The following is a 27,448-nucleotide window of genomic DNA, read 5'->3' on the forward strand; positions in this document are numbered from 1 at the left end:
GCAGTTTATAAACACATTTACTGAAAAAGTCAAGTGCACAAATAAAAGCCAGCTTTGCTGAGCAATCTGAATTTATGTCACCATCACTTAAGTGGCCTTGGCAGTATTACAAAGATTGTTCATCATTACAAACTAAAACTATGTAATTTCTGTACAATTTACCTGAGGCATGAGGTGTACACATGATCTCTTTCATTATCAGGCATTATCAGGCATACCTGCCTTCTTTTATTAACTAATATTTCTTCAAAAATATATAAGGTAAATCCTATTTCTCATTTATGTCCGAGTTTCCACATTTCCCGCTGACAGCATATTAGGGTAAAGATGCAGAACAGAAGCTTGTTCTAAATTTAGAGGCTTTTTGATTCTTTTTCAGGACTTCAGTGCCACAGAACAACTGGTAGTGCTTAGTAATATGCATTGGTATTTCTGTCTTTTGGGAATTTCATTAGATTTCCTCATCTTGGCAAGTGGATATCCCAAGAGTGCACTCTGCTCTATCACATCAGAACTTGCAACAACGCCAGCAGCTGAGAATGGAGACAACAGATTTAGATGTATTAAAGGTGAAGAAAGAATGTCCTGAGGGATTTCTCTCCAGATACCTTGAAACCAAAACAAATCCTACTGCCTCTTTGTTGATGAATTCCACAACATATTTTTTTTTTAAGTTCTAAAGCAGAGGTGGCCAAATTACAGCCTGCAGGCCACATGCGGCCTGCGGGACCGTCCTGCCTGGCCTGTGAGCTCCCGGCCGGAGAGGCTAGCTCCCGGCCTCTCCCCCGCAGCTACACCGCTGCGCGGGCAGTGCTCTGAGTGGTGGGATTGCGTGCTCCTGCCGAGCAGCGCGGCAGCGTGTCTGGCTCCGGCTGTGCGGCGTGGCTGCCAGACATGCTGCTCTGAGCGGCATGATAAGGGGGCCGGGGCCAGGGGGTTGGATAAGGGGTGGGGGAGGGTCCCAGGGGGCAGTCAGGGGACAGGGGCGGTTGGATGAGGCAGAGGTTCTGGGGGCGGTCAAGAGTGGGAATCCCAGGGGGGCCAGTCAGGGGGCAAGGGTGTGGATAGGGGTCAGGGGATGGGGAATGTGGGGGTTGGATAGGCATGGGGTCCTGGGGGGCCTGTCAAGGGGCGGGGGTGTGGATAGGGGTCAGCGCAGTCAGGGGACTGGGAGCAGGGGGGTTGGGTGGGGGTGGGGTCCCAGGGGTAGTTAGGAGAGGGTGGCCCCATGAGGGGGCGGTTAGGGGACAAGGAGCAGGGGGGACTGGATGGGTCAGGGGTTCTGAGGGGGGCAGTTAGGGGGCGGGAAGTGGGAGGGGTCGGATAGGGGGCAGGGGCCAGGCTGTTTGGGGAGGCACAACCTTCCCTACCTGGCCCTCCATACAGTTTTGCAACCCCAATGTGGCCCTCAGGCCAAAAAGTTTGCTCACCCCTGTTCTAAAGGGTTGAGGGTTTTAAAAGTTTGGATTTGGACATCTATACCGGACAAATAACAGGAGTCTGATTTGATATGAAAGATAGATAGGTCAGTGTTTTTGGTACAGATTTGGCCACACAACTTATCTGTACTTGAGACCATCTGCCACCTGAAATGCAATTAATGTCAGTATCAAAGAAGATCACATGTTAAGACTGCCCAAACAGGGAAGTGCTACAGCAGTGATTAGCAGGATGGTTCCAGGGAGACTTAGAAACAATGACTGATGTTTGAGAACTGGCTTTTGAACATGCACATGTAGCATGCTACATTCAGAGGGGAAATTTCTTATAGATAGTAAAAAAAAAAAAAAAAGGAAAATTTCTTATGGTTGGTAATAATCTGTGAACTAAGAAGGACTTGAGATATATTTTAAAAGCTTTTCATGTCATGTGAAGCATCCACTTTTTAGAAATGCATCTAAAAACCTGGACCTATGTGTATGTGCCCTATGCTGAAACTATACCTCTAACACTTTAAGGTCTTCCGAATAAACAGGATTAGGCTCTCAACAGATATAATGAAGCTTTGCTTAAATAATTAAAAACCCTTTAAAGAAACATTTAACTCCTCATTCGTGTCCCTTTAGTTAGGATAGGTTCAACACTGGTATTACATTTATCCTGCCAAATAATAAAGTGCTTTCTGACTTGAGGTATGAGCAGCTATTTTAATTTACATTCAGTTAATTCTGTTGTGTGGGTTCTAATTTCAACAAGAAAGCCTTCAATTTATCAATGTTCTGTGGCTCCTATCTTCAATAGATTAAATGTATCAATTACCATGGAAAAGGTATTCTTGTAGAATTAAATTAAACAGTTAATTAATTAAGATTAATTGGCCTGTACTTTTTGATAATTAAATCTTCTTTTAATTGCTTTATCCCTTTAGAAAATGATGTAAATACAGGTTGTTAGGAACTGTTTACATTAATTATACTAATCAAGATGGTAGGGATTGAGGGCTGCAGATAAAGAGGAACCTGCATTTTCCAGAATGGTGAGAAATTTTAAATGAACATATATTATTTTGCTTGCAGCATATCAGCAGCTATTGGTTTTCCTATGATTCCTGTACTTGTGATATCCCAACCAAACCACATGTGTGGTTTGGCATTAAAAACCTCTCTATCAGGAGTACTAGACTGATTCCTCTGTGCAGCAATTGAAAGCAGCAGTGGGAGGATGCGGAGGTCAAGGAAACAAACCATCTAATTAATTTAATTTAGCAAATTCTTCTCATCTTGCTTAAGTATTTCAAAGCAAAAATAAAACGTACAAGCACCCTGAGCCTGAGATGTGAGCAGGATTTCAGTAACCATGTGTAAGGACAACAAGATAAAGGACTGGTTTAGGATGGAGAAAGGAAATCTGATTATTTAGGGAGGAAGAGACTTGAACATCAGGGATGAAAAACAGAGCCCTGAACTGCAGGAGGAAGGTAAGTGAGAGTTAGGTGGTACAAGGGGGATGGAATAAAAAAAAATGGAAGAGAGTTAGAGGAAAAATAAAATATTATATATGAGTATTGAAATTCATCATCTGTGAGACAGAGATGCACTGTCCAGTGACCTAGGCACCGGACTGGGAAAAGGTAACAAATTGGTTCTAGTCTTGGCTCTAGCATGATTCTCTCAGTGACCTTGGATAAGTCATTTAACCTCTTTGTAGCTCAGTTTCCCTCTACGTAAAATGGGATAACATTTACCTGTTTTACAGGGGTAGCGAGGTATAGAAATGCTTTTATAAGGTGCACTAATAATTATGCTAGGATGATGACTTGTAAGATTTTGATTTTTTCACATCTGTTAGGCATAATGATCAATATTTTCAGTTTCAAAGGGTATGGTATGGTAGTGCCAGTTAATCACCAGGTCATGTGACCGCTTTAGCCAATCGCAGTCCAGGATTTTAAACCCAATTTTATAATTGCTGAGTGTAGTCTAAATTATACGTATTTAGTGGAGCATCATAAATTAATTATAATGAAAAGCATGGCATCTAGGTCTATTTGCTCAATATCTGTGGGCTGAATTTCAAGCACCCTAACCAGCAATGAGTAACAAAATGTGGAAAAAGTATCCGAAACATGTGACTTCAATTTTGGAATGGACACAAAATGGAATCTCTTTCTTCACAAGTATATCAAGGCATTAAATGAGACACAGTACATGCAAATAATATTTAAAATAGCAGGCAGAGGCAGTTCAGCATCAATGTCTGGATTCTCCCACAAGGTCTGTGCATAAGTGAAATGAGAAACAGTGAGGTTCCACTATATCCATGAAATTTGTGAAATAGTTTTAAATGAGTTCTCCCGTCACCACAGCACATGCATTTGTATTGTGTTTGTCAAACACCACAAGACAATGCAAACGTTAACAGAACATATTAATACGATCAAATTTAGCATGCACATAAATGGTAACAGAAATATGCTATTCAAATGAGTGCATATTTGGCAAGGTTGTATTACTGTCACCAATGTGTCATTTAGTGGTTTTGCAAAATGAATGTAGTTTACACATATTTTGTCAGTATTTTGTCAGTACCCTGGCATAAATGGCCATGAGTGATTCAAGGGGAGTTGGGCCTGCTAAGGCCAGGGTTAAATTTGGTCTCTGGAGTATTGTGTAAGATACAATATTACTAAAACTCCCTGTCTTCAAAAATCACAAGACAACCACTCCCCAAACAAGAAAATCAATCTTAAAAATCATGAATATTACTTTAAAATTGCCTACATTTTGAGTTGAATTTCTAACTACCAAACTCCTTACCGAAAGCATCCTGCCTCCTTTCTACACGTGTCTGTGGTCACCTGCTCAGAGCCAATTGTAGGATTGTTGTATAACTTATACTTTGTTTTCCATACCCACTGGATCCCAAATTAATGCAAATCACACTACTTTGATACTTACATCTATTTTACACCCAATTTACACCCCATGTGTAATATTTACAGTGACAGATACTGTAATCCCATGCAGTATTTTTGAGGTCCACTGTATTAAATTTATAAATGGTTTACATATGATTATGTTCTACTCCATGAGGGAGTGTTACCATAGCTCCTACAGGAACTAAAAATAGCTGGGGTTGGGCGGGGGAGAGGGGATTAAGGTGAGTCACTGAGACTAAACAAATCCAGAGATGTTACACCCACTGGGGTAGTTTGCATATATTGGTTCTGGTTAAAACTGGGTTTTCCAGAGACTAAGAAACAAACAAAGGGCTTGTGGTATAAAAGGATGAGCTTGAACTGACTCATGGCGTTTCTGATCAGGCAAATAGATAGGATCTTCTGTCCAAGGGGGGCCCCCAACCCTTGTGGGCTACTGGGGCCCTATATGACTGAAGGATGAGTCTTGGTATGTTTAGTGTGTGTTTAAACCTTTTCAATGTTTCAATAACTTTTCTTTGCTTTTACTTAAGAATAAATGTGCTTACTTAGAAAGAGCTGAGTGGTAATTTGGAATTGCTGGCAATACACTGTTCATAGCCCTTGGAGAGAAAGCAACGCACAGGCACTGACCTTTAGGCAGACTGGCTTGCTGGGGATATCACAGTGGAAGGCAGGGAGTCATGCAACCTTGAAACCCGCACTCAGAAGGGGGGTCCCTGCCCAGAGGCAAGTGATAGCTGGAAACCAGAGAGACCTGACTTGACAGTCCTGGAGCGGACCAGAGAGGTGGCAGATAGAGGTGCAGTTATCCTGAAACTGTGACATCATTTACCTCACCACTGATTTTGGCACAGAGACTTCTACGGGACAGGCAGATAATTAATATAGACTGTAAAAAGAACAGGAGTACTTGTGGCACCTTAGAGACTAACAAATTTATTAGAGCATAAGCTTTCGTGGGCTACAGCCCACTTCTTCGGATGCACATAGAGTGGAACATATATTGAGGAGATATATATACACACACACACATACAGAGAGCATGAACAGGTGGGAGTTGTTCTGTTCATGCTCTCTGTATGTGTGTGTGTGTGTGTATATATATATATATATATATATATATATATCCTCAATATATGTTCCACTCTATATGCATCCGAAGAAGTGAGCTGTAGCCCACGAAAGCTTATGCTCTAATAAATTTGTTAGTCTCTAAGGTGCCACAAGTACTCCTGTTCTTTTTCCGGATACAGACTAACATGGCTGCTACTCTGAAATATAGACTGTATGTGACTGCTTTAAACCCACAGAGTGCATTATTCCCCAGTGATATTTTACACAAACAAATTAACATTTTTTGACTATAAAGAAAATAAGACACAGCCAAATAAAATAAGACAAAATAAAGACTTAATTTTTCCTGTTTGTCTAAAATGAAGAAAGCATCCCAGGCCCCAGATTTGGTTCTATATTCTGGCCTTCCAGTCTTTTCTAAACATGGAAATAACTTTCATGAAAGTTCACTCAAAAGGTTTCCTGGCCATGTACAAAAAGCATGCAAAATATTTAGAAAAAATGTGAGGAGTTTTAAACATTTAACCTTACTGTCCTATGCATTATTGAACTGCTTAAGAACTTCTTTGCTGAACACCGAGCTTTCAAAGCTTTTTGTGGCTGATGAGGTCTGAATTCAAAACCTGAAGTCCCATGACCCATGCTAATTAGCAAACATCCACTTACCAATTCTCTTGGACCATATGGCTCACAGAAAGTGACAGCATTGCCATGCATAATTACACCGCACTGCTCTCCAACCTCACAGTTACTACATTCAAACCTGCAGGAAAATCAGAACACATCAAGCTGAAAATTATAAATCATACATCTGGGGCTTTAAGAACCTGCTAAACTGCTAAAAGAAGAAGGTTTGATTTTGACACTCAGACAAATGGGACTATTTAGTTATCCCAACACTGAATTTAAAGGATAATCATACATGATAGATGTCTCTTTTTAGGAGGGACAAAACCTAAATTTCAGAAAAATGTTTACTTCCCCACCCCACTACTGTCCCTCAAAAAAGCTCTGACAGATTTGAAAGAAGTGCCCCTACTTTATTTTCAAATGTGCCCATAATTATGGTTTTTCAACTTAATTTTCTCTGGGGCTATATTCATTTCATAATATTCACAACTCACTTAATAAACTATATACAAACCCAACATCATACAATCAACAACTTATTTCCATTGCAGAACAAACCAATGGGGAACTGTTAAAATTGGATAGGCTGTGTATGTCAGGTGGTGTCATTGTGAGTTATTAAAGATTATGTGGATACTGATACCTCTTAGGTCTAGAGCTAACTCATTTTTTTGCTTTGCTTGCCAAACTGAAAAATTGAAAAAAATAATAATTTCAGGTTGACCAAAAACAGTTTTTGGGTGAACCCAAACAGTTCGGTTAAATGAAACATTATCTTTAACAGAAATTTTTTTTCAGCTATTATGTAGCATTTTTTTTCAAAGACTAAAAGCATGGGGCTTATTTATGGTGTTTCTAGGCAATTGCCTTGGTCATAAACGATGTGACAAAAGGAAACAACTAAGGTCACATATATTTAAACATCACCATACTATCTATAGACCATTTTAAACATGTTTCCTGGAGTTGTTTTGTAACACTGGACTCATTTAGTCATAGACTATAATAGATCTTATTTAAATATTCAATATTCTTGCTAACAATATGCTGTTACTCATTTTAAGTGCTTTTACCCATTTTAAAAAAAGGCAACCCTGGCAATTACAGGCCAATAAGCCTAAATTCAGTACAAGGCAAATTGATTGAAACTATAGTAAAGAACAGAATTATCAGACACAGATGAATATGATTTGTTGGGCAAGAGTCAACATGGCTTGTGCAAAGGAAAATCATGCCTCACCAATCTATTAGAATTCTTTGTGGGGGGTCAGCAAACATGTGGACGAGGGTGATCAAGTGGATATAGTGTACTGGGACTTTCAGAAAGCCTTTAAGGTCCCTCACCAAAGGCTCTTAAGCAAACTAACCAGTCATAAGGTAAGAGGAATGGTCCTCTCATGGACCAGTAACTGGTTAAAAGACAGAAAACAAAAGGTAGGATTAAATAGTCAGTTTTCAGAATGCAAAAAGAGGTAGATAGTGGTGTCCTCCAGGGATCTGTACAGTGACCTGTGCTGTTCAACATATTCATAAATGATCTGGAAAAAGGGGTAACCAGTGAGATGGCATTTGCAGATGATACAAAATTACTCAAGATAGTTAAGCCCAAGGTTGACTGTGAAATGTTACAAAGTAATCCCACTAAACTAGGTGATTGGGTGACAAAACGGTAGGTAATTTCAAAGTAATGTACTTTGAAAAACAATACCAACTACACATACAAAATGATGGGGTCTAACTTAGCTGTTACCATTCAAGAAAGATCTTGGAGTCAATGTGGATAGTTATCTGAAAACATCTGTTCAATGTGCAGTATCACTCAAAACAGCTAACAGAATGTTAGGAATCATTAGGAAAGGGATAGATAATCAGACAGAAAATATCATAATGCCCCTATATACATCCCTGGTATGCCCTCAGCTTGAATTCTGTGTGCAATTCTAGTCACCCCATCTCAAAAAAAAGATATTAGAATTGTAAAAGGTAGAGAGAAGGGCAACAACAATGATTAAGGGTATGGAACAGTTTCTGTACGAGGAGAGATTAAAAAGATTGGGACTTTTCAGCTTGGAAAAGAGATGACTAAGAGAGGATATGATAGAGGTCTATAAAATCATGACTAGTGTGGCAAAAAAGTGAATAAATGTCTGTTCACCTGCTCAGAGCCAATTGTAGAATTGTTGTATAACTTATACTTTGTTTTCCATACCCACTGGATATTTACTCCTTCGCATAACACAAGCACCAGCGGTCACTCAAGAAAACTAATAGACAGCAGGTTTAAAACAAACAAAAGGAAATACTTCTTCACACTATGGATACAGTCAACCTGTGAAGCTAGTTGCCAGGGGATGTTGTGAATGTCAGAACTATAACTAGGTTCAAAAAAGAATTAGAAAAGGTGCTGGAGGATAGGTCCATCAATGGTTATTAGCCAAGATGGTCAGGGATGCAAACCCATGCTCTGGTCCCTACACGTTGATTGCCAGAAGCTGGTATTGGACAACAGGGGATGGATCACTCAATTGCTTGTTCTGTTCATTCCCGCTGAAGTACCTGGCATTGGCCACTGTGCTAGATGGACCATTGATCTGACCCAGTGTGGCTGTTCTTAAATATTAGAACAAAAATAAGCATAAAGAAAATCTGAGATAGGTCTAAGAAAGTGCAGCTTGGCCAATTAATCACACATCTCCCTACCTCTGAGATTTGTTGTTTTAATCCTAGGACTCTGAGCTCCTTCTGGGAGGTGCTGATTGTCCTTTGAGAATCTGGAGTGCAAGGGTAACCCACATGCCTAACAGGGAGATATATCTTGAAGAGATCTATGGGAGAGGGTAGGAATGAGTCATGTCTGGATCATTGTTGCTAGGGAGATGCACAATTAGCTCTCCACACTCAGAAGTTTCTGGAATTGGGTGAGGCGGTTTTGGGTATGCTCAATAGGTTCCCTGTTGCTGGACTCAAATTCCATGAGGCAAGTGGTCAGGGCAGATGCTTTGCAAAAGGCCACGTGCACTGTGGGGGTTGGGAGAAGCTGAGCCACAGGAGCAGAGAGCAGGCGGTTTTCCCCCCTAACTCTGAAGCGTTTTGCAGCAGGTTAATGATATTAACCCTACAAAAGGGAAGCCCCTGCAGGGGTAATTATGGAAAAGGAAAATTGGGAAGGGAAACATTTCTTTTATTTTACTTTTATACTTGGAAGGTTATTTGATTTTAGCCAAACTAATTTAGTTTAATTGTCTCAGTGTGATTCACCAACTCTTCTCTTATTTAAATATGATGATGGGGAAAGAATCACTTACATATTGCTATTCTCAGTTTGTATTTTTCTTGTAACAGGTTTTTTTTCCCCCTATATACTTTGACTGAGTGGTTGGTTAATTAGTAAGCTGACTAGTTAACTGAATGATTTCAGCAGAGGAGGAAGAAGAGTCTGCATGGATTCCAGTTGGAAGTTTCTAGAAGAGAATGGAAGACAAGAGAAGAGAAGAGATTGTTGCAGTGCTTTTGACTGAACAGATTGTATAGATTTTGGTGATCCAAGACTGTAACTGAGACTCAGGTGAACTCAACCTAAGCTTTTGGGAACTCAGTTACTTCGCACTGTGTTTCTCTAGCAACTGACCTGTTTAGATTTAATTTGTTTTCTTTATTTATGTTTACGTATAACTGAGGAGTTAATGTATGTGGATTATAAAGTAGCCTCATGTTGTAGAAATTAAGTTGTTATTATTCTGTTTCTTTATCATTATAAGATTTTATGACATTGGTACTTAAGAATTAAGTTATGGTAATTCCTTTTGTTCTTTTTGGACTTGATTGTAGGGAGGCTGACCCTGTGCAATCCTTGCTGAAAATCCTCATTGACTGAATTCTGGGTCTCCATGTGCATTACTATGGGAGTTGGTTTTAGGCAGTAGGAGAAAGGCAGTGAAGTAAATTCTAGACCACCCAAAGGTTACAAATTGGCACCTGAACAGACAGGGACTTGAGGATTCCTCAGAGCTCACCTCTGATTTCCTTGTGAGGAATATTGCAGCAGTTACTTATGAAAGAATTGAGTGTTATTGAATATTGTTATTGAATTTGTACACTGTATTAATATTGTTAAGACAATGGAAACTTGTGCACAATTTGGGTTAGATCCCTATAGGACCATTTTGATCAGTGAGGTGTCCCCTTATTGTACAGCAGATATTAAGAGGGCTGTTAGAAATTTTGGTCATGTGACTAATATGAGGCAGGTGAACAAAAAGATATGATATTTTGTGAATTTGAAGACCCTGTTTCTGTGATACATATAGGGAGGAACTGTGTGTTCCAGAAGCTAGAGCAGAAATGGGATGAGACTCGTATTTATTTTGAGGTTTTCCATTTATATCCACTGGTTCTGTGCCCAGAGTACCTCCGTGCAGGGATCAGGGACATTCTCTGTATTTTGACAGAGGGTTCAAGACTGGGACATGGGGTGTGGTTACACATGTGGGTGATAGATAGACTAGGTGGTTAACAGATGCTATGCCTGTTATGGACGGAGGTCCAGTAGGAGTCTCTACCCCTGCTGTGAGTCTCCCTCTGGATATGCAACATCTTTGTTAGACCAGGTGCTGAAATCTACCAATGGAACTGTGACTGATGTGGAATTTAAACTGAAATGTTTTTTGGGTAATTCACCCAGACCCCGTGGAGAAATAGATTATTTTACCTGGTGAGCATAAGTCAAAGAGATATGAAAGATAGTGAAATTTCTGACATCTGTCCAAACCATCGCAGTCGTCTTTCTTGATTCTTCTGTAACCGCTTTATTTCTTGCCCTAGCCATTTTTTCCTCTCTTCATTTTTTATTTTTGTAGTCTTTAAACTCTCAAGTATTCTCTTCTGCCAGGTTCTAGTTCTTGGTCTCAGAGTTTGATCTTTACCTCTGTCTCTTGACTTCCAATTGTCATATTTTTTGTCTCTCTTTATCTTCAAGCCAAATTTTCTGCTTACCCCATCTACCTTGTCATTTATTCTCTGTAAATCCCCCTTGGTCAATGCAGTGAGGTCAATATCACCTGCGAATCTAAAGTTATGCTCTGTCCTACCACATAATATGACTCCTCCTGTTTCATCTCTCAATGCTACAGCCATTCTGCTTCCAGTACTCAGTTAAACAAATCTGGTGATAGCATGCATCCTTGTCTAACTGCAATGGTCATCCTGAACCATTCCATCAATTTCTTGTGTACTCTCACCTTATACACTGTCTTGTAGATGTTTTCTGTCAGCTTGATCAGTTTTTTGGGCATGCCATACATTTTTATTACTTGCTACAACTCTTTCTGCCAATGCTATTGAAAGCCATCTTGAAGTCCATAAAGTAATTGCAACAGATTCAGTTGTGTTCTATGTACTTCTCCGATATCTGTATTATTACAAATAACTGATCTGTTGTACTTCCAGCCTAGTCTATATCCTGCCTGTTCCTCTATAACGGCCACATCTACATATCTCTTCATTCTCCTCAGCAATGTTTTGGTGAATGCTTCTCCAAGCACACTCAGTAATCTGATTCCTTTGTAGTTCTTGCATTCACTTATATCTCCTTTTTTATAGACTGGTTCTATTATCACTTTCCTCAATTCATTTGGCATTTGCTCTTGTTCGTAAATTTTGCTGGACAGCTTGTGCATCACCTTTACCATATGTTCCTCACCTGCTTGCAGCAGCTCTGTGGTTGTCAATTCCCAGCACCTTTTTCTTTTTCAAATTTTCTATCAGGATCTTTATTTCTTCTAAGAATTTTGATATCTGCTGTCCCTCACTTGTGCTGGGAAGTTTCTCCAGGACCACTTCAATATACTCTGGTTCTGCACATTGTACAGCTGTTCAAAATTTTGTTCCATTGCTTATTCTTTGCTTGTTCATCCTCAATTACTTGTCCATGACTGTCTTGCATCGCTGACATCTTCAACTCATGTCTCATTCAGTTCTCTTATCTTGTGATACAACTGTGTTGTACTTCTCTTCACACAATTTTCTGCTTCGCGTATCCAGGTGTTTGTCTTTCTCTGCTTTCTGTTTTATCTCTCTGGTCAACCTTTTGTACTCATCTCTTAGACTTACACCCTTCTCCTATTCGCCTTCATCATCCTACGCTTGTCATGCAACTGCAGCACTTCAACCATTATCCAATTGGTTTCTTTGTAGTCCAATACTTGTTTAGTCACTCTCGTAATCCCATTTTATATACATGTCTCGTCAACAGTCATTTCTTCTTTCAACAGAGATTTGCTGAGGACTGCACATATACTTGTACTATTGTAGCTGCATTGGATTGGATACTGAATCTCGCCTTCAACATATGAGGAGATAATGGGTTAAATGCCACGAGCCTGGCTTACCTTCAGCTTTAGAACCAATGCAACTCTGTCCTGGCATCCACCATTTTCTTTTCTTGATGTCATTATCCTATGTTCATCATGGTACAATTCTCCTTCCCAACTCATTTTGCATAGACTGATGATTTCTCATATGCATCATTACCGCAAGTGCTCCAGCCTGGATCAACTTGTGAGCAGGCATAATGCTGTCCCAACAGATGGCTATAAGCACAGTCGGCAAAAAGACTATCCATGAGCACCACATGGAGTTATTTATGGCACAGTAGTTAAGACATTCAAATGGCTGTTCTGAATTATGGGCCAGTGAAAATAAGCTATCCGGCTATTGGATGGATTCACTTCCTATATATATATATATACATTTAATTTATTTTTTTAAATGCTTGATCATCTACATGAAGACAGTTCTGAGTCCTGGTGAATTGGTGGTTAGTGTTTCATGCAGCCGTGCATTGTCATTTATCAGTTCTTCTGGCTTCCTATGAGAACTCTCCTGAGATAACTGAAATAAGGTTCTTTATTATAGCTAACTTTCTGCAGAACAGAACAACTTTGTGAGAACACAATGCCCTGCAGATTTATGAGCATTAAGACGTACTGAGTGATCGATGTTAGATTTTCACATGCTTTTTCTAGATGTGGTGAATTATTGATTGGATTGGTTATTCTCAGACTCTTCACATTTGGCCCTCGGTCAGTTCATTGTAGGGCTGACTTTCTTTCACCAAAGTCCATTACAGGAGTCAAAGCTGACCTCGTCTCTCCTCAAGGTCAGGTTCAGTTCTATTTTCCAAAACAATGTGAGATATTATACAAGAAAGTCATTTTTCCTCTATACAATTACATTAAGGTACTCTTAGCAATTCATATTGCTGCAGCTTAGTAAATCATTATGAAGGGATAGTTATGTAAGCTGGTGCAACGCCTATTGACTTCATTATGATTTCTGTCCACTTACACCAGGGCTGAATTTTATTTTTCTTTACAATGCAGGGAAGGAGTGTATGAGGGGAAGTCAGAATATTATCAGGAGAAAGGCATAGGAAGGGAAGGTAGAGAATATTTGTTTTGTGTCTTTCCAATGATTCTTCTGAAAAAGAATGCATCATGTCTATGGATTTCAGCATGCGTAGAAGACAGCAATAAGAAAAAAATCAATTTCAGGGGACTTTTGGACATTTCTGACCAGCTCGGAGTGGTGTCATATCTATAATAATGGTACATTAATGTCCAGAAAATACACAGATCAAACTGTTTTCTTTATTTGTGCGTTTCATTATTCCATTTCATAATAAAAATAAGACAATCCAGAAGCTATCACTATATTTGAGAAATTAATAGAAGCCAGACTGGGAGTCAAGAATCCTGATACATTTTCCTTACGCTTTACTGTTGTATGACATTGGGTAAGTCACTAAAGCCAAAATTTCCCTCAAGTGTCCACTAATGTTGAGTTTCTTGATTTCTGGGTGCCCAAATTAAAACATATAGGGGCTCATTATCCGGGTACTAAGCACCCACAGCTCCATTTGAAGTCAGTGAAAGCTACAGGTGCTCAGTATCTCTGCAAGTCAGATTCTAAGTGTTTCAAGTTTAAGCTCCCAAAATTAGTGCATCCAGAATTAGCAGACACTTCTGAAAATTTTGGCTTACACATCTCTTGTGGCTCAGTTTCACACATTTCTATGACTGGGATAATACTAACCTGACTTAGAGGGTTATCGTGAGACTTAATGAATATCAATCAAGTACTTCAAAATTCTCATAAGAGATTTACTATAAAAGAGAAAAGTAGTATTACCCTTCTCAGTTAAAGTCACTTCATTTCTGACTGCATCCAGATTACCAAGAAAAGCCATCACTCAGTCAGTCACTGCTGATCACATACTAAATATATTTATGTACAATTTTGACAAACTGACAGATATTGTGACAAAGTTCTTCTGTAGACAACTTGTTTTAAATAACAAAATCATTTCCTTTTATATTGACTTCAGCAAAGTAGATGTATTATGCCATTTTTGCTCAACTATGTTGCTGATATAATTATTCTGCTTGATTATAAGCATTTTTATTTTCTGTCCCCATATTTGTGTTTTTCATAGCTCAGATCCTGCATGAACCCTTGCTATTTATGTATAGCAGGGCAGCATTGTCTATAAATATAGTGTAAGGAATACTCATGCACTAGTAAGGGGATAAGCTAGATGACCTAACCGGTCTTTTCTCTCTCTAATTTCTAAGATACTATGAATATAAAGTGGTTCAGCTGCTCAAATACTTTTCTTCCATAATCTCATCTGTGAAATATATTGTGAAGAGCTCTGGATAGCTGTCCTTCTAATAATCTGATCATTCATCTTCTTGAGGATTATTTTCTCATAAGAAGTATGAGTAATCCTGATCCCAAATCTTCATGTTCCATTTGAAATGTATTGCTCCAGAGTTAATTGCTCAGTAGCTTGACAGAAATATATGGACAGTAAAATAATTGATGTGTATTTCCCTAGATCATCGTTATCCTCTTGCATGTCTAGAAATAAGAACACTCCAATTTGCTGTGCTTCATTTCTTCTTCCTTATACCATTTGTACTGCAGGAGAGTAGTATTAACTGTCCTAGCTAGGAGTGTCCCTTTGCATAGTCTTAGCCACTTCCTTGCCTTATGTCTTCATTCAACTTTCTCTTCATTTCTTTTGCTTGGTGTCACTATTGATAACATGTTCATCTAGATGTCTTTTCTGCAGAGCTCCCATTGCTCTCCTCTGCTCTCTACAAATACCACCTCTGTTCATTTCTACTCTTTTCTCGTTTTGCTGAAGGACAAACATCTGTTGTTACCTTGTCCTCATTTGTCATCTTGTTTTCTACCAGTTCCTTGTTTCCCCTCTAGAATACACTAGATTGCTGACATTATATTGCCTGATGTCTTCTATGATCCTAGAAATGTAACAGGGATAAACATCTCAAACAGCCACATAAATCTTTTTGAAGTTTCATTCTTGGCTTTACTGCAATTTGGAGATCGTTTTAGGACCGTAGACTCCTTTCACAGAACTTTCATCCACCTCTTCGCCACTGGAAAGATCACTATAAATCTGAACACTTCATTTCTCATAGGCTATGAATAAGAGTTGGAGTCTGTTTCTTAGTGATTGATTTTATATGCTCAGCTTTTCTTCATGTCATCTTCTAAGAGGGTTTTTTTTTTTTTTTTTTGGTAAGTGATTGCTGTTATGAGTATTGATGGGATTTGAGATGAACAGTTTCATGCTGGTAATGATTGCTGCTGGACTTAAGCCAGTAGCAGCTTTTATTTTAAACCATTTTTTAAATTTACTGAATGTACCCATGAGTATGCTGCTTATCTTGAGCAGCCTACTGTTTGAATGAGAACTTTTGTACAGCACAGGATAGATCACTGACAGCAGGTGTTCTTGACTAATTTATAGATCTTAGAGGTTTTTCCTCTCTCCAGTTTTCTTGTGTTGAAGTTAAAGCACTGCTCTTAAGTTAACAAAAAATGTTTTTCTGGATCTGCTTTCTAACTTGGTAGTCTGTTCTGGTTATTTAACACTTTGCTATAACATTCTCCTCAGGGAAAGTTCGAATGTTGTGCCATAGGGTCACTATCACGGCTATAAAGAGTACACAAATACTAGCTGTAACGTCCCTTATTTAGTATTGGTGTGCGTATAGAATTTAATCTTACTTGCATTATCCCTTTCCAACACAAGTGAGGAGTTATAAATCAATAGGCAGTAACAGCCAGATCAGTACAGTGCTCCAGGACAAAATACAGTTATTTCATGGGAGGCTTCTACAAGTGAGGAAGTGACATGCTCAGTCTCTATAGGGTCTCATAAAATTAGACACATATGGCCATGAAATGGCCTAGCTGTGCACTTGTACTGTGCATCCCTGACTTCAGTTGTACATGCCACGAAGGCACTCTGGATGGCTGGGGCAGCATCAAGCGCATCCAAGTCAGAGTTGCTATTTAGGGATTTGGGAAGAATAGACAATAGAAAGCATGGTAAACCTCTTTTCATCTTTACACAAATAATGGCTACAACGAATTATTAGTGGGGCTTAGTCTCACTAGCCCCTAGTGACCAGCCGCCACTAGAGTATCCTGTGCATGCAAGGCAGCTGCTACTACATTCTGAGCAGAGCAAATCAGGGAAAGAATAGGACTGGAAATACTGCAGTTGCAGTTACAGCAATTGTGTGTGATAAAGAGGATCTCACCAGCTGCCAGGGGAAAAATGCAATTTTAGGAAAGTTGGCATAAACGGTTAGTAATCCCTGACTTAACTCCAGCTACACAGTCAAGGAAGAATGAGCTTTCCGAATTAACCAGGTCTTCACTGAAGGGAGTATCTCTGGGGAAATCCTCTATGCAGCAAAGTGCAGGATATCTTACAAGAATTACTCTTTTCCCCTTAAATTTTTTCTAACTTAATTTATTGTTGCTGAAAGGTGTCAGGCTTATTATTTTTATTTGTAGTGGTACCAAAAGACGTGTGAGGATCAGGACCCATTGGACAGATGTATTGTATGAGATAGACATCACAATGAAGACTAGAGTCCTTTATCCAAATAACAGGTATGGCACTAGTGCAAAGTCCCTACACACTGCCACGCCAATATGTCTCAAGGTTATTAGAGGGACCAAATCTAGGGGACAGGAATTCAGTCCATGACCTCTCTGTTGAGACTTCTAAGAAGCAAGGATGGATTTATGAATAGGGCCCAGTGAATAAATAAGTTATGGAAGCTCCCAGTAGCTAGGCCTTCTGTGAGTGATGAAACGTCTGTTGGGGAAATAATGCCTTCTCTCATTTCTTTCCTTTAAGTCTATTTAACACACTGAAGCTAAAATTATCTTCATTGCCTGCTACTCTGTATCCCATTATAAAGCCCTTGATCTATCCATTCCCATGAAAAATGAGATATTTATATTTTGAGATTCTAGATTCTCATTGCATCTGCCCAGAATTCTAAAGGAGAAAATACAAAATGTAACAAAAAGAAAAAGATAGCATTAGAAAAAAATATATGCAATGGACAAATATCTGTGAAATTCTTATAAACTACAATCTGGATACATAAAAAGGTGAAACTCTGAAAGATGTCAACAGGAGGAAAACAACACATAGCAGACTGTAATAAAAGAAAAATTAAGTCAGATCTCCAACAGGGAAAATATACTTCAGAACCAGCCATATACACAAACAGAACTAAAGCAATCACTGTTCATCAGATAAAAGAGCAGAATTTGAATTGCATGAAAGAAGCTTTGCATTTTTCAAGAGTTTCATTGAACAAAGCAAGTTAACCCACCAAAATAGTTCTCTGTCTTGAAGGATACACAACCTATAAGGTGAGTAGTATTAATTGAATGGGGCAGGGACCATTATTAATAATCCCATCCAAATAAAGGACTGGGTGGGGGAAGCAGCCAAGCTAATTGCTGGTGCCCCCTTGTGGCGGATGTCCAATGCAAGTACCCCATAGGGAAGGGATACAGTGATCAGATAAGTGGTTTGGTAAAGGATTTAAAGGAGGTGTTTGTTAAAGAAGCGGAATGGGGATGGGTGGGTTGGAGTGCCTACGACTGGCATGGCCGGGAACCAACCTGCCCCCCCTCCCTTTATAGCCCACTTTAACCCTCATTTGAGGGGGGATGGTAAGGTCCCAGCAGTGGGTTGGCTGGGGACCAGGATGGAAAAAAAAATCAGGGGAGGCTGACGGAAGCCCCCGGGTAGCTATTGAAATGATCATGGAGTTACCCGCACTGTACACTTTTATCTGACAGGTAGTTGCAGACATCTAATAAAGTTAACGCCTAATTAAACCACATCCAACGTATCCGGTCTTTATTTCAGTATAGCTGGACAATGTTCATACTTAAAATCTTTCTCCTAAGACTGATATTATAATATAGGGTATTAGCTGGTACCCAGGAGAATTATAGTTTACTGGGTTGTGCTAGTGCCACGATTCCCTTTGGTATCATAGTGTGGCCCTGATAGTGTGGTAATGCTACTCCCAATCTTCCTCTCCTGGTTCCATATAAATACCCATTTACCGGATAGTGGGTTTGTGACATTACATGAAAGACATCCCTTTAACAAGTCATTATTAAGTGACAGAATGGTGACATTACAATGGCTTGGTGAAGCTGTGTTTGTACCTGTAGACGTTGAGGGATGAGGGACACATGAGACTATTTTATATAGATATAACAAAATTTTATATATATATATTTATCAATACAGTAACTTGCCCTTGTCAAGAGTGATCTTGCAATCTAAGAACATTTGCATGTTAGTGCCTATGGTGTACTGTAAAATGGGAATTTATAATGGAGTCTTGTGGCTTTAAGAGCCAAAGTGCAGTAGCAGTATCTCTGGGATACACTTGTAAAAGAGAGCTTTATTAATAATTGCTGATTTGTTCCCAGTTATAAGGTAGATATACAATTGTTATAATTAATTACTTACCTCATTTGAAGTTACAGTGTGAATCATTTCAATGTCATCCATCTCACATTTATCTTCACATAAATGTCATCATTATGGATAGAGAGACAAGGTGGGTGAGGTAATATCTTCTACTGGACCAATAGAAGTTACACACTTAGACACTCCCTCAGAAGTTGGTCCTAAAAAGATATTACCTCACCCACCTTGTCTCTAATATCCTGGGATCGACACAGCTTCAGCTACACTGCATAACATTATGCATACACATCTAGACAAATTCTGGTCCCACTGAAGGTAATCGGAAAAACTCCTATTGACTTCAGTGGGAGAAGGATTTGCTCGATTATGGGTAATGATGTTGCATCTGTTTAAAATTATGGTTTTTATTTCATGCAAAATATAAACTGAACTTTAAATTACAAAGGATACAGTGACACCACTCAAAGGAAGAATGATTTGGTGGCTAAGGCACTGGGCTATGACTCAGGAGAGCAGGGTTCAGTTTGCAGCTCTGCCACAGATGTCTTTGGTAAGTCACTTAATCTCTCAATACCTGAGTTCCACATCTGTATAATGGGGATTGTACAGCCTCTCTCCCACCGTTGGGGTGAAATTCTGACTGTTGAAGTCAATGTTAATTTGCCATTGATTTCTATGGGCTTAAGATTTCACCTTTTGTCTGTTTAGTTTATATAGGTTGTGATCCTGCAAAGACCACCACACTTATTTAACTTTGCATACTTTGAATAGTCCCTCTGAAGTCACCTAGGTGCTACCATAATACAAATACATAACCATAATAATAAAAGCATATTCACTTCCTAAAACAAATGTAAAGGGAAGGAGAGACCTGAAACTTACCACATACTGGGATTCAATTCTAGCTGATGATAAGAGTCAAAGTCATCTCGTAGGATAATGCTGTCACTATGAATTTCAGCTAAAAAAAGAAATAAAACACCGTAGGAAAGAATTCCAGTGTAATGGTCCATTTTGCTAACCAACCCTGACAATGCCTTACCTAGAGCAAAAGTATTTCAAAACTAATGTAAAAAGAACAAACCTAATAAATCAAACATCAGCTTTAAGCACATAAGTTGTAATGCAGAATTTTCTGGGGAAAAGTTTCTTACGGTAGAGGTCTGCTCTCAATTCATTCACTCTGGATGTAACATAAACATTATATAGGATTCAAAACAAATGTTTTAAGGGACTGTGCTGCAAACTCCCCTTCGCACTGAATCTTGTTTCTAAATACAGAGTCGGAAAAATTCCTGCACTGACAGAGAGATGGACTAGATGATCTAACACCGGGGTGGCCAACCTGAGCCTGAGAAGAAGCTAGAATTTACCAGTGTACATTGCCAAAGAGCCACAGTAATATGTCAGCAGCCCCCATCAGCCTCTCCCCCCCCCACCACCACCTCCTGCACACCGGCAGCCCTGCCAATCAGCACTTCTCTCTCCTGCCTGCTTCAATCAACTGTTTTGCAGTGTACAGGTGGCTCTGTGATGGAGGGGGGAGGAGCAAGGGTGCAGGAGGCTCAGGGGAGGGGGCAGAAAGGGGTAAGGGGTGGAGTGGGGGCAGGGCCTGGGGTTGAGCAATGGAAAGTTGGCACCTGTAGCTCCAGCCCTGGAGTCAGCACCTATGCAAGGAGCCGCATATTAACTTCAGAAGAGCCGCATGCGGCTCCAGAGCCAAAGGTTGACCACCCCGATCTAACAGGTGTTTTACATCTCTAATGTCCATGGACTTGACTCTGGTCTGACAAGTTATTCAACAGTGTAAATCCACTGAGTTCAATGGAGTTACTCTGGCTTACATCAGAGTAAGTAAAATCTGAATCAGAACCCATGATTCTTAGTCTCCTGTGAAGGTACTTAGGAGTATATTAATAGTTAGTGATGTTAATTTTTTTTCTACATATTGCTCTAAGCATCAAACACCAGTTTTTTCCCTAGATTTGCTTTGTGGACCAAATACAGTATATTTCTGCAAAGATCAAACTCTGTGGTTTTCAGCCTTTATGTTTACCTTTTCTCTTTTGTCATTTTGGAAAAGTTCTGCTGACATAAATGGACAGATATCCTTGATACCTTTTGTCATGCTGAATAGTGTAGTAATCCATAGATAGTTCCACTGAAGTGAATGAGACCACAGTGGAGTACAGTACTACTAAGCGGGAACAAGGGTATCAGAATCTGGCCCAAACTGATAAACACATGATGGAAAAGCTTTCAATGCATTCCCACATTTTAAACATTTTGGAAATGATAAGCCTGATCCTGACCTCACATGGTTTTACATCAGTATAACTCCAATCACTTCAGCAGTATTACTCCTGATTAACATTTGCGCAAATGAGATCATAATTAGACTCTGTGGGCATATCCAAAAATAATATTTTAAAGCCAGCAACAAATAAGTACGATCACTGGAGATTACTGAACATTGGGACACACAGCCTTACAGTCATGGAGGTCTCTCTTTTTTAAGCTCTATTTTAGGACTTGACAGGCCACTCTTTCAGTGGATTGTCTAGGCACTCCAGCACAGCTATATAAGGCAAAATGGACTGCAAACAATGGACCAGATCCTCAACTGTGTCCGTATTCAGAGGTACCTACACAGAGTGACACCTGTTAGGTCCATCTCTCAACTGTGTTAAACAGAACCCACAAAACTAGCCAGAAAACAATCTGTTATGATATTCAGTAAGATCAGGAATTCAACTAAAACACAGAACAATTGTATCTTTTTCTATTTTCATAGCACATAAAGCCAGACAGTGGCCTATTGCTCCTGCGCTGACATTAAAGAGTAATAAGCAGGCTAATGTGCCCCTTACTCCCTTGCGCCAGTGTGTCATGCCACATGGATTGGAAGGAGTAGGAGTGGACGGAGTCTTGACAACCCTTCCCACAATTTACCCAGCAACACAGTTAATGCAGTAGGTCAGGAGTTGTACGCTTCCTCAGGTATAGATCTTTTGTAGTTTGCTCCCTCCCTGAAGCAGCAGGAAGAACAGGTGCACAATCTTCCTACTAGGCTGCTCCAGGGATGGTGCACGAGCACAGTATCTCTTACTACAGGCTAAATCACAAACTGGTAATCTAGCCTATAATTAGAAAGGAAAGTTATGAGACACCATGTATTCATGCTGCAAGAACTCAGAGCCAATAAGCAAGTGGCAATGAAAAAATCATGATAAATAGCAAACCAACCAGAACTAGATTTAATTTGATCCCTTTTAAATGAGTCTCATATTTATTTGAATTTCCCCAAAGCAATAATTTCTATATGACTTTACAGGTTATTTGTGTATAAAAAACTAGTGATTTCAAGTTATAACAATAATAGTAAACACTTTTAGCACATACCTAGATGAGGATGCAGTGAGGCTTCTGTCGGAGCTGCGGAAAATAAAGACACATAATATGTGAATTTTGACTAAAATAGGAATTAAATACTGTATTTAAATTATGTACAATGTAAACTATCTTGTAATAGCATACATATTATTAAGTCAATTACACTGAAGTTTTAATTTATGAATAACAGGGTATAAATTAAATATGATAAAAACAAACATCTAGAAAATGATGGTAGGATTGTTCTCTACTTAAAAGTCAATAAGTACACTAAATAACAATGACAAGAAATTTTACCTGTAGACAGAGAGAACATTTTTAAAGTGGGGCCAGGAGACATAACTAGAAATAATTGGAAGATATTAATACAGGAAAAAATTAAGTTGAATATCAGCAAAAAATTCCGGAGATTGAAATCTGTTAGGATTATGGAATAGTTGCCCATGATAAGAAGCAAAAGAACACACACTTGGGTCATTTAAACTACACTATATTGTACAAAGAATTGCAAAATAATATTATAAGGGCTGACTGAGGCCCCAATTCAGCAAAACACGTAATCATATGTTTAACATTAAGCAAGTGCTTAAGTGCTTTGCAGAATTAGGTCCTTGATAGCTCTTTTCCATCTGTCATTTCCATTATTCCATGATACAATAAAATATATTTTAAAAATCCAGTGCATGGTTGTGGCCTGTGTGAAATTTAAAAATCTTATGAGATTTTGATCTTTTACTAACACTATGTAATAATCCGAAAGTAAACCAGAGGAGGTTCGGCATTTGTTCCTCCTACCACAGAGACAGACTAGGCAGCTGAATCTGAGCATTCTTATCCAGAAAACTCCTTGCAGAGAGGAAGAGCTTGACTCTTACTAGATAGAAACATCCTGAATTAACCAAGTTGTTCACCACATGGAAAAATTTTGGGGATTGGGACTTTGCTGATACGATGGTAGAGGAAAATCAATCTTTCTTCATTTGCTGTACAGATATGGTATAGGATTAAAAAAAACACTTTATGCTATAAATGGTCAGACTCAGAACAAGACTTCTGTCACTGACATTGTAGCCATTTTCTTTCCCACATCATTAGATGCAGATCATCAGTAGATAATAAATACCTGTGAGGATAGAGCTGGGGAAGCGGATGTTTAGAAGCCACTGTATTGCTGGTCATTGACACAAGATTATGATAATGTAGTATTAGGCCATTGATGTAGCGATCAATTGGCTGAGCAGGATTTCTCCCCAGTGTCATCTGAATTTAAACAGGTCATTAGCTATTGAGAGCAAACCAATAAAATAGGTTCTGTGCTCCAAGTAGAGAGCTACACCCTGAACTGAAAATGAAGATAGGAGGCCTAATTCTCATTCACTCTTCGGCTATGTCTACACTACAAAGTGAAGGTGTGATTGTAACATGGATAGGCTTACCCATGTTAACTTTAATTTAGCTAGCATGGGTAATAACAGTGGATGTGGTGGTACAGGTTTCCACACGAGCTAAAAACCAGACTAACAAGCCCTCCAGGGACCCTTTGCAGTGTAGACATACTCTAAAGCTCCTGTTAATGAGCCTTATTGTAAATGAGAATGCAGCCCATGATGTCTTGAAAAATGATGTATTTAAAAAAAAAAGATGCTATCTTAAATTACTATGTAAATAGTAAATAGGTAGCCTAGGGCTCAATCCTGCAACCCCAAGGCTACATCTACACTTGAAGCTGGGAATGTGATTCCCGGCTCAAATGCCCATACTTGTGCAATCTCTCATCAAGGTAATGTCTAAAAATAGTAATGTAGTCAAGGTAGCATGGGCAGCGGTGAGTGGTGTCGTGGGCTAGTTGACTGGACCCCATTGGAACATACTCAGGGCAGCTAGCCCATGCCACTGCTCGCTGGTGCCTGCATTACCTGCAGCTACATTACTGTTCTTAGCGCACTAGCTTGATGAGAGCTATCACAAATATGTCTACTCGAACTGGGAATCATGCTCCAAGTGTAAACAAAGCCTTAAACACACAAATCCCATTGACTTCGGTGTGTCTCTGTGTGTGGACAAGGAATTCAGGATTAGGTTCTTAAGAGGCTCAATAAAATAAAATAAAAACACGGGCTTTTCAATTATATACACAACACACTGCAAAACAAATCTAGTTGTAACAATGGCCTGCCCATTAAACCAAACTGATGATAATTATGCATATTTATATTAGCACAACTAATTATTAATTTAAAAAACAAAATGTGGAGTTAGACAAACACTAAATGTAGAACAAAATACTTTTGTGACAAATAAACATTGTTGAGGGGGACTACATTTCCCACATCTCTACTGTATCCAAATGCTGATGTATTTTTGCCTCAGGTATCCCCTCACCTAATTTGTCATTCAAATGCCTCAGCTAAAGATGACAAATTACACAAGGGCTATGAATTTACCATTTAATGAGTGATGAACCTAGACTTTCATCTCCCCAGGAATAATTTCTTTATTACATTTTATATTTTATTGCAATACAGCACTGTTTTGACCTTCAGGTATTATAATTAAGGTCCCAAAATGTTATACATTTGGAGCATCACACAAAATTGATTATAGTGGTTTTCTAACTATTCTCAAATCTACTTTTTATCAGTCCAAAGGATTACTTATTTTAAAGCAACATAAATTATATGCAGGCTGATACTGCACAGTGGAGAGGGAAATTAAGTCTCCTCAAGTTATTTCACTAAAGTTCAACAAAATAGCATATGCTCCAAAACAAAGTAATATAGAACCATGAAAAATTCCTACTTATTTTTTATAATAAACTTGACAAATGATAGGGGGAAAAGAGTATTTAATATTTATTTAAAATTATGATTCTCAGTTAACAAATCCCCCTCAGACACACATGTGGGTAGCTTGAAATGTATATGGCATATGTGTGTGGATTAAAAATGCATATAGCTTCAATGGGGATGACATTCTCTTTTTTAAAAACTAGGTAAATGAGTTGATTATACGTTATTTAAATAACAATTAATATAAATAATAAATAGTTAGTGCCTAGACAGTGCTTTACCACACATGAATTGTGCCATGCAAAGAATAGAGTCACACTTTCCAACAGTGCTTAGGCATGAGCAGGTACAATACAGAGCAATACAAGGAAAAGGAGGAGGCTTGCTATACAATGATTGGTAATCTTTTCCAAGTGTAGGGGGCAGCATTGCAAAAGGCACATAGTAAGGAGTGATTGAAGGAGAGAAAGGAAGTTGTGCTGCAATCATGAGCAACACGAAAGGAATAAAAGGGAGTGGTGGAGCCAATGAAGTCAAATATATAAGAGAGGACAGAATTACTGAGTCCTTTGAATTAACAGTTTGAATTTTATGTGGACAACAAGTGGAAGCCAGCACAAAGACACAAGTAAGGGGAAGATGTTATTACATCATCAGGAAAGGAAGCAGTGTTTTGGATGAACAGGAGAGGAGAGAAATGGGAAAGGGGAAATAAGATAGTGAGAAACTGCAGTAGCTGACGTGTTAGCTAAATAAAAGTCGGCACTACCCAGAACTGAACTGCTACCATAACACAAAATAAATGTGTTTTAACACACACCAATGCCAGTGCAGACTAGAGACACCTGAAAGTGGGTAGGTAAAAATGACATGTACAGGAGGGTTCAGAGCCTGTCTACAGCAGCAAGTAAACATCAGAGTGTATATAACTCAAAACAGGCTAGTCAAAGCCTATTATAAGGAGCCGCCAATAATCCTCACTTTTACAAGCAAAATCCTTAGTAAACAAATTGACTTTGTGCTGAGCTCTGATAGCTAACAAATTTAGACTCTGTTAGATCAAAAGGGGAAGTGAGTTACTGGGTCATCAGCTCTTCTAGGAAAGAGTCTTGCCCAGAATTTCAAATCCAGGGACTGTTAGCTATAGCACATCAGTTCCTCACAAAGGGGCATATGAATAGATTCTCATGGTATGTTGTGAAGAATATGTAAGATGCTAATCTCCCTCTTTTTTTCCCCCTAGCATCCTGAGGAAGAACAAAATAAATTATTTTTTTCAGACTGCAGCAAATACTTTCTATTTACTATAAACAACTGTTCAAACACTGAGGTTGAATCTTTTCCTCCAGAGTATGTTGCCTTAGGATTGCTTTACTTGCATGGACACACAAGTCAAGGAACTCTGTCATTTCTGAACTCAAGCCCTCCGTGTAGTTTTATAAAATACTATTGTGGTCAAGCCTCAGAGCCTATATTCTGTTTTTTATTTGTTGTTCAAAGTGTGCCTAGAAAAGCCTCCAATTTATGTTTCAATGTACGAAAAAAATAAGCCGATCAAGCACATCTTGCGTAACTATCGTAGAAAGTGATGAAGAAAATTAAAAAAAAAAAAAAAGAGAGAATTTGGGCTGAATCTCAGGATAAAACTTCCCTACAGTGATATCTCTAAGACTGTGGAGTAGTCTCCTTAAGGAATCAGTGGAAACCCCATAACGTGTGACATTTAACACTAGATTGGACAAAGCTAGAAATTATGCATCAAAGGGACAATTCTGCACTGGCAGGGAATAATCTGTTTCCATCTCTAATTTCTATGGTCCTATGACTAAGGCTGCGAGTTTGTCACGGAGGTCATGGAAATCACGCATTCCGTAACTTTCCGTGATCTCCGTGACTTCTGCAGTGGCCAGTGCGGCTGGCTCAGGGGCCACCTGAGCAGCTTAGGCAGCCCCTGGGCCAGCTGCACTGACAAATCCTGGGGCAGTCTTGGGCCACTATGCCCCTCTCCTCCAGCAGCAGCAGGAGTTTGGGTGGGGGACTCAGGGCTGGGGGTTGGGGCCTGGGAGGGAGGACTCTGGGCAGAGTTTACTTCAGGGGGCTCTGCACGCTGCCTCTGCCTGCAGGCATCGCCCCTACAGCTCCCATTGGCTGTGGTTCCTGGCCAATGGGAGCTGCGGAGCTGGCACTCGGGGTGGAGCCAGCACACAGAGCTGCCTGGCTGCGCCTCCACCTAGGAGATGAGGGATGTCACCACTTTCGAGGAGGCCCGGAGCCTGGTAGGGAGCCTGTCAGCGCTGCCAACCCCCGCTCCCCTGCAGCACCCAC

The 27,448-nt window shown here is 39.4% G+C and overlaps 1 protein-coding gene across 1 annotated transcript in view; it reads right to left on the reverse strand.

The window, feature by feature from the left end:
• The window catches only part of RELN (reelin), a 446,977-nt gene that overhangs the window by 237,485 nt on the left and 182,044 nt on the right, over positions 1-27,448 (reverse strand). Inside the window, exons 5-7 of the mRNA XM_054017864.1 lie at positions 22,344-22,376; positions 19,824-19,902; positions 6,122-6,218 (exon numbers count right to left, since the gene is read on the reverse strand). Of these exons, the coding sequence (XP_053873839.1) occupies positions 6,122-6,218; positions 19,824-19,902; positions 22,344-22,376 (209 nt within the window). The remainder of the gene's footprint in view (positions 1-6,121; positions 6,219-19,823; positions 19,903-22,343; positions 22,377-27,448) is intronic.

Source organism: Malaclemys terrapin, chromosome 1 (genome assembly GCF_027887155.1).
Source record: "Malaclemys terrapin pileata isolate rMalTer1 chromosome 1, rMalTer1.hap1, whole genome shotgun sequence".
In the NCBI taxonomy this organism is placed as follows: Eukaryota; Metazoa; Chordata; order Testudines; family Emydidae; genus Malaclemys; species Malaclemys terrapin.